Genomic DNA, 13407 nt, shown 5'->3' with positions numbered 1-13407 from the left:
AAGAAATGAAGAATTTGAACAGGTTTTGAGAAGAGGAATTGAATCCATAAAAATTAAACAAGAAAATTTTGAAAACGAAGTCCGACACATTTGGACAAAAGAAGAACTAAAATATCAAAATATGTTAACAGAAAGGAAAATCGAATTTTTTAGAAATATGATACAAAACATTTTACAAATAAGAAAAGAAATTATCAAAGACAGTTACGACACGATATTAAAACAAAAATAAGGTTTGTAATCATGGAACCAGAATCAAGTAGAATGCATACGCCTGAAAGGATAGAAAAATTTATTCGAGGATTTTTCTTCATAGATTTTAATGAAGACTATAATGAAGTAAAACCTGCATTAGAACAAGCAATAGTAACCAATAATGAAGAAACAGAAGAAATTGTTGGAAGTATCGAACCTGAATTTGAAGAACAGGTTAGAAATGAAGGAGCATGTAAAAACATGATTTTTAGGAGCATGATAAGAATCATGAATGAAATTAAAAGGAAACAGGAAACTCCTAAACAGGAAGTAATTGATCTTTTGTCTGTAGACTAAAGATTTTCTCAAGAATTATCCGCAGTTGTATTTTTTGGTATCAGAGCCATGGAAACAGAATTATTAAACATAACCAAGAATAATGATAATCAATTCACAGAGGAAATTGATAATCAAAACGAATACTCTTTAAGTATGGTCTTCACTGAAGACAAATTTAAAGAAATAATCAAACATAAATTTGAAAGAAGAGAACTCACTTTTCAACCCGGAGTTTTCACAAAGCTAAGTAAAACTCTACACTTAAGACAAAAGCATGTTTATTATAACATAATTACGAAGGAATACGCTACTAGAATAGACGAATCTAATAGCATGAAATTAATCACCAAGAAGGAGATTAATGACGTTTTCAATCAGATTGATAAAAAGAAAAGAAATAGTATAAAATTCCTACATGTAGGAGGAATAGAGATTCTCATAGAAGCCCTTTTTAGAGAAGGCTTAGACACACCCATAGGAGTGACTGTCAGAGATGGGAGAATCAGAAACTACGAAGAAAGTATACTAGGAAAGATATCAGGGAACCTGTGCTATAAGAAAATAGGATTCACAGTATACCCAGGATATTCCATAGCTATTACAGATAGAAACATACAGGATGTTCTAACCCTAGATTACAACTTCCAAAAGAAAAACCTTATGAAAGAAGGTAATTCACCCATAACTATCAAATACGTCATGGGAATAACACTAAGTAACCAATCGGGTCTAGACATTAAGAAAGATCATGACCATTTAGAAATAAACAATATCTTTAGGGATGTCACAGAAAAAACCCTACCTAATAGAACTTTCATAGAAGAGGAACAAATAAGGGAAACCAATAGGGAACTCATAGAGGAACTTAGACAAAGGAACACTAGACGACCAGCACTAGAAAGAGCCAGTTCTCCACGGGTTGGATCCACTCCAACAGCAAACACAAGCGAGAGTGGATTTGGTTGCAATCGAAGCAGGATCATTCCAAACATGCCGAGTCCTATATCCGAGGCACGTGAATGGGACGTACGAAGTCCGGAGGCTTTCGACAATGATACTGTTGGGTTGGATGACATGAATACTGTTAGCCAGGCAACACCCCAACCCAGAAGGTCTCCACCACCAGTTATTTTGTCGATAAAGGCTCCACCACAGACTCAACACCAGGAAGAGCCTCCTCTTCCACCACAGCCGCCAACTCGATCACAAAGAAAAGAGAATGTATCGAGCCAAGAGAATGGGGGGTGTTCGATTACGGCTCCCGAATCAAATACATGTGTCGAGAGTAACGATATTGAGGTGTTGGACATTTTATCTCCGGTAAGTGTAAAAAAAAGGATTATATGCAAACAAAGCGGTGTTGTTGAAGCATTTGCGGATGGATGCAATCAATAATCATTATCGGTTCAAAACGAAGAACTCATCTCCGCTCAAACTTCATGTCATTTGTGCGGGTAAAAATTGTGATTGGGCGGTCCGGGCAGTGAAGCTAAAGAACACGGATTGTTTTGAAATTAGAAGGTAAAATTTCACGACCTAAAAACTGATTTTATTTGAAATTTCATTTCTCTTCATAGATGAATCAGTCTGTGACAGATCTATCACGACGTGAATCCACTCCTGACACGAGTGGATGTACTTAGTGACAGATATGTCAGGAAATGTATGCGCTTTTAATTTTAAATTTTTTTTGATCGTGTGTATGTGTTTATGGTTCAAGATATGATCCAAAGCACACTTGTTCTGTGGAGGAAAGACAAAAAGGGCAACCGCAAGCTACTGCAGAGTTGGTTGGAGAGAGGGTGAAACACAAATTTATTGATCCAACTGTACATAGTTTTACCCCAAAGGAGATTCAGAGTTACATGCGAACAGAGGTGGTATGGTTTTTGCGCATACCACGTGAAGAATAACGTCAAGGCAAAATTCAAAAAACTTGGCAAGGAATTCAATTGGAAGTTCTACGGTGCAACAAAAGCGTATACTATATTTGAATATCAAAAGTTTATGCGCATGTTGGACAAGGAAGACCCGTTGATACGTCTGTACCTTGTCAACGAAGTAGGAAATGAGAAGTGGGCACGTTGTTTTTTCAAGACATCAAGGTATACGATCATAACTTCAAACAACGCAGAGTCTTTGAATGCGTTAACTGTTAAAGCAAGATCATTTCCAATAGTGAAGTGCCTTGATTGGTTGAGGGAGAGAATGCAAGTTTGGTTCTACCAACGACGAGAAAAGGCGGCATCAACTCAAAGTGTGTTGTCAATGGAATATCATACCGAAATGTTAAAAAAACTTGCTGTCTCGGCAAATATGCAGGTTATAGTGTGTTTTTAATTTTTAAATTCTGTCACGAAATGACCCGAGTCCGTGACACTTGTGTCACGGAGTGACTTCAGTCCGTGACACATGTTTAAACTTTTTTTTGCTTATGTTTTAGGTCCGGCCTTCTGCAGTATACGAATTCGAGGTTTTAGACACAGAAAGAACACCATGGGCAGTGAAATTGATTGATAAGACGTGCTCGTGTCGAGAATTTCAAACTGATCTATTTGTATGTGTCCATGCCATTGCGGCTTGTCGCTTACGCAACCTACCAGTTGAGAGCTATTGTGCAGAGTACTACACGACCGAGTATTGGAAATTGGCGCCATCGTCCTTCTTATTCTTGTCGTCTTTGTCCTGCTTATTTTTCTTGTCCCCGTCATCGTCCTTTTTCTTCTTGTCCTCGATGTCTTTCTTCTTCTTCTCGTCTTCGTCGTCTTTCTTCTTCTTCTCCTCGTCTTCCTCTTTCTTCTTCTTCTCCTCTTCTTCTTTCTTCTTATCCTCTTCTTCTTCTCTCTGCTTCTTCTCTTCTTCTTCCTGCATTTTCTTCTCTTCTTCCTGCATTTTCTTCAGCTTCTCAACATATTCTTCTTCCTCTTTATTTTTCTTTTCTTTTTCCGCTCTCTTCTTCGCCATCTCTTCTTCCCACTTCTTCAATTTGGCCGCTTTCTTCTCCCGGCGCTTCTTTTCTAACTGTAACTCGTTTCTCCAATCGTAGTACTGATCTAGTTCATCAAGAGCCACTCTGTAGCTCTTCACCGCGTCCAAAATATCTTTTTTGAACTTCCTGTAGTCGTCTTGCATATAGCGGAAACGCTCGTCGAGATTTCCAACTGAGTTTTCGAGAGAGTCGAGCCGGGACTGTCCATGACCAAAATTACAAAGTAAGCTGGCTGACGAGTAAATCCACTACGTGACACATCTATCACGGAGTGAATCCACTCCGTGACACATCTGTCACGTAGTGGATTCACTCCGTGACAGATGTGTCACGGAGTGGATCCACTCCGTGACACATCTGTCACGGAATATGGTAATTTAAATTAAAATAGAAACCCAAAATTGTGTTACCTCAACTGTCTGTGCTTGTGAATGGGACGGTTGTTGTGGTGGTTGTGCTTCTGGTTGTGGGGCGTCTTTTTTCGGTTTCTTGTCCGGGCGTTTGTTATCCCCCGCTAGCGTCGTAGAAGGGGTTGCAACGCTTGAAGAAGTGTCGCCGATTCCGTGAAATTCAACCTATACGTGGGACAAGTTAACAAATGAGTGTGATCAATATTAAGTATGAATTAACCTACAAATTTATTACCTCATTGAAGTTGATTCCTCTCATGGCGGCATCCTGAACAAGTCCGATAGACTTCCACCGACGCATTATTGGCCGAGATGTGGTGGAGACTTTCTCACAAACCCCCATGTTCGTCAGGAAAGGAAGACACTCGTACCCCCAAACCTGAAGCGGCTCGACGAATCCGGGGAGATGGAGCTTCCTTTTTTTTTACCTTGCTCCATTGGCTCGCCACCCTTCTCCACAAACTTCCGGACTTCGCCGAGAAGGTAGTTCTACACCACGTTGCCCCATGGATGGGGACCGTGTTGGAATCGATCTAGGGTTTAAGAAAAAGTTTAACGCTTCGTTAAGCGGCGGAATTTTAAAAATTTTCTTTTTAAGTAAAACTAGTTTTTACTAACCTAGACAAGAGCATGTACATGTAAATAAAAACTAATATGAGCTATTAAAGTTACTAACCTTTCTTGAAGCTTGAACCTTGTAGAAGCTTTTGGAAAGTTGCAACGCTCGTCTCCCCTCGCAGCACGTCTCTCTTTCTTTCCTCGGCACCTCGAGCAACCACGAAAGTTTCTATCACTAAATCACTCGAAAAGAAGGAATCAGTGAGTGGGCACTTTTAAACACTACGACTTGAGAACGAGTCTCGAAGTCGCAGAGCTAAAGACTAGGTCGAGTGAGGACCTAGGTGCCAAGACAAGAGAAAACCGAAAATAAACTAGAGAGAGAGAGAAGAGGACTTCGGCCAAGTTCTAGAGAGAGAGTCTCTCAAATCTCTTAAACTTGGATGAATGAATTGTGAGGAAATGAGGCTCCTATTTATAGGAGAGGTCTCACCTTCAATAAGGTAGTTTCCTCTTCTATAGAATATCACATATTCATGAGCAAAATAACCCTTATTTCCTCATGAGTCACTCGGCCAAGGCAGCCTTCTAGAAGGCTTGGATTTGTTTCCTTTTTTGTTCCTTGCCTTGCCTTTGACTCACTTGGCCGAATTCCCTTAAGCATCCTCATGCAAATTTGTTTCCTCTTTTTCTTTTGGCAAGTATCTTGATACATTTATGCACAAAATATTCTCTCTTTCTTGGGTATTATGGGCGCCCAACATTTCTAGAAAAGACTCCTAGAATTTTCTTCACTTGTTCATGACAACATAAGAAAAGGCCCATTTAGAATTTTCAAATAAAATTCTTATGAAATGAAATTAATTCACAAGGCCCAATGATCAAGTCATGGCCGAGTGAAACATGTCACAAAATGACCTTGTCAAAAAATTTATTGACATTCATTTCATCCTTTGTCTCAAAAGACAAAAATACCCTTTTAACTATTTTCGTTCTTGTTTTGGCTTAGCTTCCAGTTTAACTATTCCTATCGATGTGATTCGTGACAGTGACCTCATGGACCCAAATGAACAAAGCTTTAGCTAAACACTTGGACTCAAAAGTTCACAAACCTTTTCCAAGTTTAGCTTAATGCCAACTGACTCCACTAAAGAGCTGACACTGAAAATCTCTCGGTTCAAATGAATTTATTTTCTACTCAAGAATTCGACCTAATTATGATGAGCGGATCCACTGAATATTATCTATGTTTACCCTTCATGAATGTCATCAGCTAGTCGGGATTTACTAAATTACCATTTTACCCTTCTAGCTGTTATTTCCTCAACTCCTTTGTCGCTTGTGAATAAGTTAGAAACAATGTATTGACGAGGAGCTAACAAGTCACATTGTTTCATCCAAAAGAGTCAGGACTCAATTTGGACACTGGCCAGTTCATTTATTCACACTCCAAGGAACAAAGCATGAGGTGACATACATTGCATTTCAGCAATCTTGTACATGAATTCCATATCTATGAGAACTTCACAAAGTTACTCATGACAGACTCACAACTTAGTACTTCACCAATAGGCCTTGTTCGGAATCACATAGTGAGTCCGAACTTTGACTTTCTCAAATGAGAATACTAAGGTGTGAAATGGCATGTCTCATTTCAGGATTAAGGTAAGCATGATGCAATTCATACATAGTGACTTCGAGACATAAGAGGTTAAATGGTTTGTTCTTATCTTGTCTCTAGAAGTGCACTGGTCAATTCAGTACCTTCGGAAGATACCTAGAAGAACTATAGAGTTCCTAACTCTCAATGCCTCATAACCAGACATCATAGATTCTTCTAACAATCATACTGAGGTCAATAGTCCTTTGACCCTAAGATTGCGAATATATCGTTTTAAGCAAACTACGAAGAGTTTGTTCATGCAAATCTACATTTGTCTCTTCGTAAGTTGTTAAGTTTGTTTATGGACTAAAAGACTATGGTTTTATCATAAAGCTTCAGACAAGGAAGATTGAATGAACGTTTCAACTTTATTAATGAATGAATAGGCAATTACAAGCAAGAGTCTTCATGAGACTTTATTACATCAAATGTTCAAAATAAAGACTACAACTCTTCTTGTGGGCACCATTGACAACAGACCGAATGTGTCCGTGTCCTCCACCGTCTTAATGAGCTCTAAGCACGGTGTCCTGTTCTTCGCATCGTCCGCCAGGAGGACATTCAAGACGAAGTAAATTTTCAGGTAATTTACCTGAACTTCTGTCGGCCAATCTACGCTCGCCTCCAAGAATTGGTTCACCAAGTTCCGACTCAAATACTTCCCCGGGAAGAATTTTTTGAAGAGGATGTCATTAGAAACAACCCCCTCGAACTTGAATTCCTCGTAGTCATCGACGACTTTGAGGAATGTGATCTCCTGGAAGTCTCTCTTCGTGAACTCCCGGACTTGGCCTCCAATCTCAATTAGAAGCCCGTCAGTAGTTTCTCCGTCGAAGCTCCCGGCCCTCAACACCAAGTGGCTTATAATCGCCGATGACCGCATTATTTTGGGTTGCCCCACGAACTGCCCAAAACAAGATTGGGCGAAACCAGCTTGCGTTTCGGCACTGCGGCCGAGTAAGAGAGCCAGGAAATTTTCCAATCCCCCGTGGAAGTTAAAGGAAAATCCTTCAACGTTGGACTCCGGTATAAACCGTCTCCACTCCTACACACATGAGTCAATGACATTATTAGTGAAACCATTATGCTTGAGTGCGTGACAGATGTGTCACGGACTCACCCACTTCGTGACGGATGTGTCATGGACTCGCTGACTTCGTGACACATCTGTCACGAAGTCATCGAGTCTGTGACACATCTGTCACGAACCAGGATCAAAATGAGTTTCTGACACTCACCTTTCGGGGAATAGCAGTTGTAGGACTCTCCAAGGCGGTCGCAACGCCCGATGACTCAGCCTTGTTTTTTGGCTATATCAAACACAAAACAAAATCAAATAGCTGCACATACATCTAATTAAGTCACTTCATTTTTATTCTATACCTTCTTTATCTTTGTTGGTGCGACGACGAACGCGTCGTCATCGTTGGAACGCTTGGACGGCGAAATTATTTTCCTTTTCGAAGCCGTCCTAGGACTTCTTCGGACACTTTTTGAGGCCTCCTCGACCTTGCTTCCTTTAGACTTCGTCATTGAATATAAAACCTAAAACAAATCAAGTCACCAATTTTCAACAACTTCAAGACCAAATACACGCACACACACACACTCGCCAAACCCTAACATTGTTCAATCAAATATATACACGAGCACGAAACACACACAAACACACACATTCTCGGCCAAACACAATACACACAAACACTCAAAGACAACACATTCTCGGCCAAACACAAATACACTCAAACACCCAAACACAAATACACTCAAACACCCAAACCCAAATACAATCAAACACCCAAATACAACACATTCTCGGCCAAACACAACAAACACTCGCCCAAACACCAAATACACTAAAACACCCAAAAAAAATTTGAGCCAAAAACCCTAAATCAACAAACACTCGGCCGAAATAAATGAAATAGAGATACCCATACCTTTTTTAGTAAATGAAATAGGGTTTTAACAAACACTCACCCGTATTTCTAGGGTTTTAAGAGACCGAAATAAATTAAATATGTGTCACGGAGTGAATCCACTTCGTGACACAAGTGTCACGGACTCGGGTCATTTCGTGACACACTCGCCCAAACACAAATACACACAAACACTCAAAGACAACACATTCTCGGCCAAACACAAATACACTCAAACACCCAAACACAAATACACTCAAACACCCAAACCCAAATACAATCAAACGCCCAAATACAACACATTCTCGGCCAAACACAACAAACACTCGCCCAAACACCAAATACACTAAAACACCCAAAAAAAATTTGAGCCAAAAACCCTAAATCAAAAAAATTTTGAGCCAAAAACCCTAAATCAACAAACACTCGGCCGAAATAAATGAAATAGAGATACCCATACCTTTTTGAGTAAATGAAATAGGGTTTTAACAAACACTCACCCGTATTTCTAGGGTTTTAAGAGACCGAAATAAATGAAATAGAGATTTGAGTAAGCCGGCGGCCATGGGTATCGGAGTTCTAGCTTTCAAAATTGCATAAGTAATACCCATACCTTTTTTTGTTATGCCTTGCGACCTGGAACGACGATGGAGGATCACTGTTTCGCTAGAGAACGTGTGAGGGAGAGAGAGAGAACGTGCGGCCGATTTCTTTGAGCGAGAAAAAAAATGGGGGGATCGTGCGAGAGAGACAGAGAGAAGACTAGGGATTTTTTTTTTTGGGAAAAAGATGAAGAATACCCGGGAATGGCCGATTTTTTTGAGCGAGAAAAAAATGGAGGGATCGTGCGAGAGAGAAGATGAGGGGGTTTTTTTTTTGGGAAAAAGATGAAGAATACCAGGGAAATGTAGCGAAATGCCGATGTTTTTGAGCTTGAAAATAATGGAGGGATCGTGCGAGAGAGAGAGAGAGAGAGAGAGAGAGAAGATGAGGGGTTTTTTTTTTTGGAATAAGATGAAGAATACCCGGGAATGGGTTTGCATGCGTTTAAAAGATTTCTGAGGGTATACTTGTCTTTACACAATGGCTTAGGTATTACATGTGTCAGTTTTTTCATTTTGGGCTAAATATGGTAAGTGACAACAACATGGTATTATTGCTGTCAAAATCCCAAGAAAGAAGCACTCACAATAGAATATCAAATTATTAAAATACTCTCATATAGCACCTACAATAGAATAACAAACTATCCTTTCAAATCGTTATGCAAATTATGCGGGTCGACGATTTTTTTTTTTGAGAAAACAGGTCGACGATTTAATTCGTGTCACAAAAGAATGCAAATAAGACAGTGATACAAAAATTATTACAATATTATTTTAGATAATATTGTTCGAATAAAAAAAATTGTTGTGACATAGTTTGTTTTAAAATTCGACTAAAATATTTTATTTTATTAAAAAAAATACCCCATAAAATTTAAGTAAATTAAATTAACTAAAACAGTTAATTTAATCCACTTCGGTTTGAAAAGCTATTTTCTTAATAAAATAAAATTTTTACTATTTTTTAATAGGAGAGTGGACTATTGAACTACTAGCCTAATTGTCCCTAAAAAGAGTATACAAATTGCAAACAAAAATGACTTAAATAAATAAATGTAGACAATAACAAGAAAAGAAACCCGGTGGAAACCTCAAGCGGTATACACGAAGAGGAAAAGAGACCGATGACTGTTGGACAATCTTCTTAAAGTGTTATTGCTCTCCCACAAGTGCTGGACTATATGAGCAACCACTTCTTAGGATGCAGACAAGACATGCTATGACACTACATAGTTTGACTTCGGCGAACTAGAACCAGAAGGCCAGAAATTATCACTCAACTACAAAGGAAAAACAAACAATTTTTAGAGGGAGAGAGGAAGCTTAGAACTATTGGTTCGATGTTGGTGCGTCGAAGTGAGAAGCGAATATCTCCTTTTATAGGAGAATCCAAGTATGGCTACAAGCCATAGCATCAGTGCACGGTATCATTAGTGCACCCTTAATGCTCAAAAATCTGTGTAAAACTGCTCAGCCATCATGACATAGTTTAAACCATTTGAAAATGTTCACGCTAATTGCAAGAGCATTACTGCTCGTTTAAGCAATTAAATCCGTTTGGTTTAATGGATTTTAATATCAAATAATTACTATTTATAAAATAAATAATAATTTTGGAAGGAAAAATAAATTGGACCCAGCCCAACCAACTAGCTCGGCTAGGCCCGACCCGCTCGACCTAATGGCGGCGGCGGTGACGGCCCGCGCTTGCGTACGGTGGATTTGGGCTTGCCTAAGTCCTTACACCACTACAAAACTAAGTCACCATTGAGAACCCAAACCCTTTGAACAAATTAGATATATAAGCTCACTCATTTGCTCATTCTCATTCCTCGTGAGACTCTTGTAAGAGCACCATCAACAACAACACTTTCATCTTTCCTTCACAATTATTGATATTTTCCAACATGTTTTGAGTATCAATTTCTCATTCAACCTAGATCTTTGGAAAATAAATATTCAATCTTATATCCGTTGCAACGAGGATTAAGAATATCATGCAATTAATCAATTCTCATGAGTGGACTCCGCTCAAATCTTAGCCACAAATCAACCATACACATAGTATTATGTGCTCTTTAATACCGATATTCCAACAATCCCCAATATGAATAAAATTGAGTAACGACAATAAAAAGACACGACACGACCTGATGTGGTGATAGATTCTACGGTTAATACCAGTATATGATAGGTAGGCAGAGCGTTTGAACATTCTCTTGGAAATATATGCCATCTTTACTGATTACTCAGAAGACACGATGTCTTTGAATTGTTAGTCCTTTTTTTATAAACGATAAACATATCCCCTACTGATATCTTCCTAACATAGGTTCAGTTCTCATGTTATGTTCTTTCGGCCCTGAACATTCGCATTGTACAACAAGAGTTTCTAGAGAATTAAGCTCAACTAATTTTCTTTCGAACCGGTCCCACTTCTCTCTTACATAAGTGATTTTTTACCAAAGAATAATCCCGAATTACTCACTAGGAATCTCAAAGATCCGATTTCACGGAATCATTAAAAGCTCAATGGGTGTCACCATTTTATCATAGGAGTATGACTGGAGGTCTTCCTCCATAGTGACCTCACTTCGCCTTCGACAGTTAAGTTGTCCATTTGTACCAAGATCTTGGGATCTGCAGTCAGCATGGTTTGGTTTTCTTTTCCTTGGCTTTATTTTCCATGGGGCTTTAGCCCCATTCCTCTAGATGTCTTCTCTACTTGGCCCATATTTAACTCTTTCGTTAGCGGATCCGCAATATTCTCTTTGGACTTAACATATACTAATGAATCCAAACGAGAGAAGTTGTCTAATGGTAGTCGTTGATGGATATGTCTAGACTTACCATTGTACATCACATTTTGTGCCCTACCAATAGCAAATTGGTAATCAAAATATAAACATATTGCAGGGACAAGTTTTGTCCACTAAGGAATATCTTCCACAAAGTTCCTTATCCATTCGACTTATTCGTCACATTTACCCAATGCAGTACACTCAGATTCCATCATAGATCTAGTTATCACAGTTTGTTTAGAGGATTTTCAAGATACAGCCGCACCTCCTAGAGTGAATACATATCCGATACTGGCTTTCAAATCTCGAATATCAGATATCCAACTCGCATCACTGAAACCGTCAATAGCTTTAGGATATTTCGTATGGTAGTCATGAGCGGATCGTAGATATCTCAGTGCTCTCTCACAATTGCTTTCCCATTTTCAGAACTTGGATTACTCATATATTTAGCCAGTCTACTCATAGTGTAGGCTAAATCAGGTCTTGTACAACTCATCAAGTGCATGTGACTGTCTATCACTATCGCATATTCCATTTGAGAGATACTTTCTCATTTATTCTTAGAAAAGTGCTGACTAATGTCTATAGAAGTTCTAAAAACTCTAGAATCGTCATTTCTAAACTTGTCAGGAATTTTATCAACATAGTGTAATTGATCAAGGACAATTCCATTAGGCTTTCGTGTAATCTTGATCTTTAAAATTACATCAGCATGCCCCATATCCTTTAGATCGAACGTTGAGTTTTTTAAAATTACATCAGTATGTCCGCGCGCGGCCCAGCCTGGAATTTTCGTTGAGGGAAAACTAAACCCTCGCGGGCTTCCTATTTACCCTAGAGGACGGAAACACGCCATGTCGTAGTTTGGTTGGATCAACATAAAATGTCAGCAAAATATTTACAAAGATATAGTGCGTTCCATGATCACAATACGGGCACTTCACTTAGAGTTTCCAACTCGTAAACACTGGGTTAGACCAATTTGGTTACCGCATATGTAACTTTTTAGTTCGTGGTTATTTTTTCGATTGTGTAATGGATTAATCCTCTCAAGACTAACTCCTTAACAACGAATCACCTTTCTCGCACTTCGAAATTGTACTACTGAGCAGCGGCTTCGTGATACCTTTAAATTCAAGTAAAAGTTTGTTCTCTCTTTTCGTCAACTAAATACAATTCATCTCTAAGCATTTTGTCATTCGTATTTTTTGTGCTATACGAATTCTCTCATGGTCATTGACACCTATATCACATCGGGTTCCATTCCGTATACTAGCAAAAATAAGAGATTCTCCGGTGGCCCGACCAGGGGTTGGCTTGTAGGTCCACAAATCCCCAGACAACGCGTCGGTCCACCTCCCTTGTTCTTCCTCTATCTAAAAGGTTGAATAACGTTCGCTCGGTCCGAGTGTCATAGTCAACCAGACGTTGAAGCCAGGCTTCAATTGCGTGAATGAGATTTATTTCAAATCACGTTGGCTTAGGTTTCCTATATCATACCTTTTTCTTGGTACTTTGATCTCGTATGGATCGCTCTCCCCAGCTTGCCCCACTTCCTGAGGATGGTCATTGGGTTGATCATGCTATCGAACAAGTATTGTTTCAATTTATAGGTCTTAAGGAGGGTTGGCCGAGCTCCTCTTTTCAAGGGCATACATTGAGTTTGAACCGATCTTTTCTTCTCATCATGCGCAATGTACGTTGCTTGATTCGGAGTTAAAGGAACAATTGAGAAGACAATGGTTGTAAAGTCTTTGAGATCATCGACTCAAAGGTGTCGTTGAAGAAGTCTTCGTTTGGTACTTGGAGGGAACCAAGTCAAATTGGACTTAGCTCGCAATTATCTTCATGGCGAAGCCAAAAGTGGCTTAGCTCGTCATGTCGCGTACGATGCACTAGGCCAAAAAATGGCTTAACTCGCTGAA

General features: G+C 39.3%; 1 protein-coding gene across 1 annotated transcript; it reads left to right on the top strand.

Moving 5' to 3' along the window:
- The first annotated feature begins 867 nt into the window (after positions 1-867).
- LOC149408359 (uncharacterized) lies at positions 868-1823 on the top strand. The gene is made up of 2 exons (XM_089625229.1): positions 868-1204; positions 1627-1823. The coding sequence occupies exons 1-2, from the start codon at positions 868-870 to the stop codon at positions 1821-1823; spliced, it is 534 nt and encodes a 177-aa protein (XP_089481355.1).
- The last annotated feature ends 11584 nt before the right edge of the window (positions 1824-13407 follow it).

The sequence above is a fragment of the Urtica dioica genome, chromosome 1 (genome assembly GCF_054948205.1).
Source record: "Urtica dioica subsp. dioica isolate 48M chromosome 1, U.dioica_male_clone48M_v1_H2, whole genome shotgun sequence".
NCBI classification, from domain to species: Eukaryota; Viridiplantae; Streptophyta; class Magnoliopsida; order Rosales; family Urticaceae; genus Urtica; species Urtica dioica.
This window is presented reverse-complemented; position numbering and strand designations above follow the sequence as displayed.

What these genes read in the sequence shown, in the direction of transcription:
- LOC149408359 (XM_089625229.1), top strand. Translation starts at nt 868, where the DNA reads ATGAAATTAATCACCAAGAAGGAGATTAATGACGTTTTCAATCAGATT. An exon ending in GAAAAACCTTATGAAAGAAG is followed by an intron (nt 1,205 to 1,626) that starts GTAATTCACCCA and finishes ACTGTTAGCCAG; the next exon opens with GCAACACCCCAACCCAGAAG.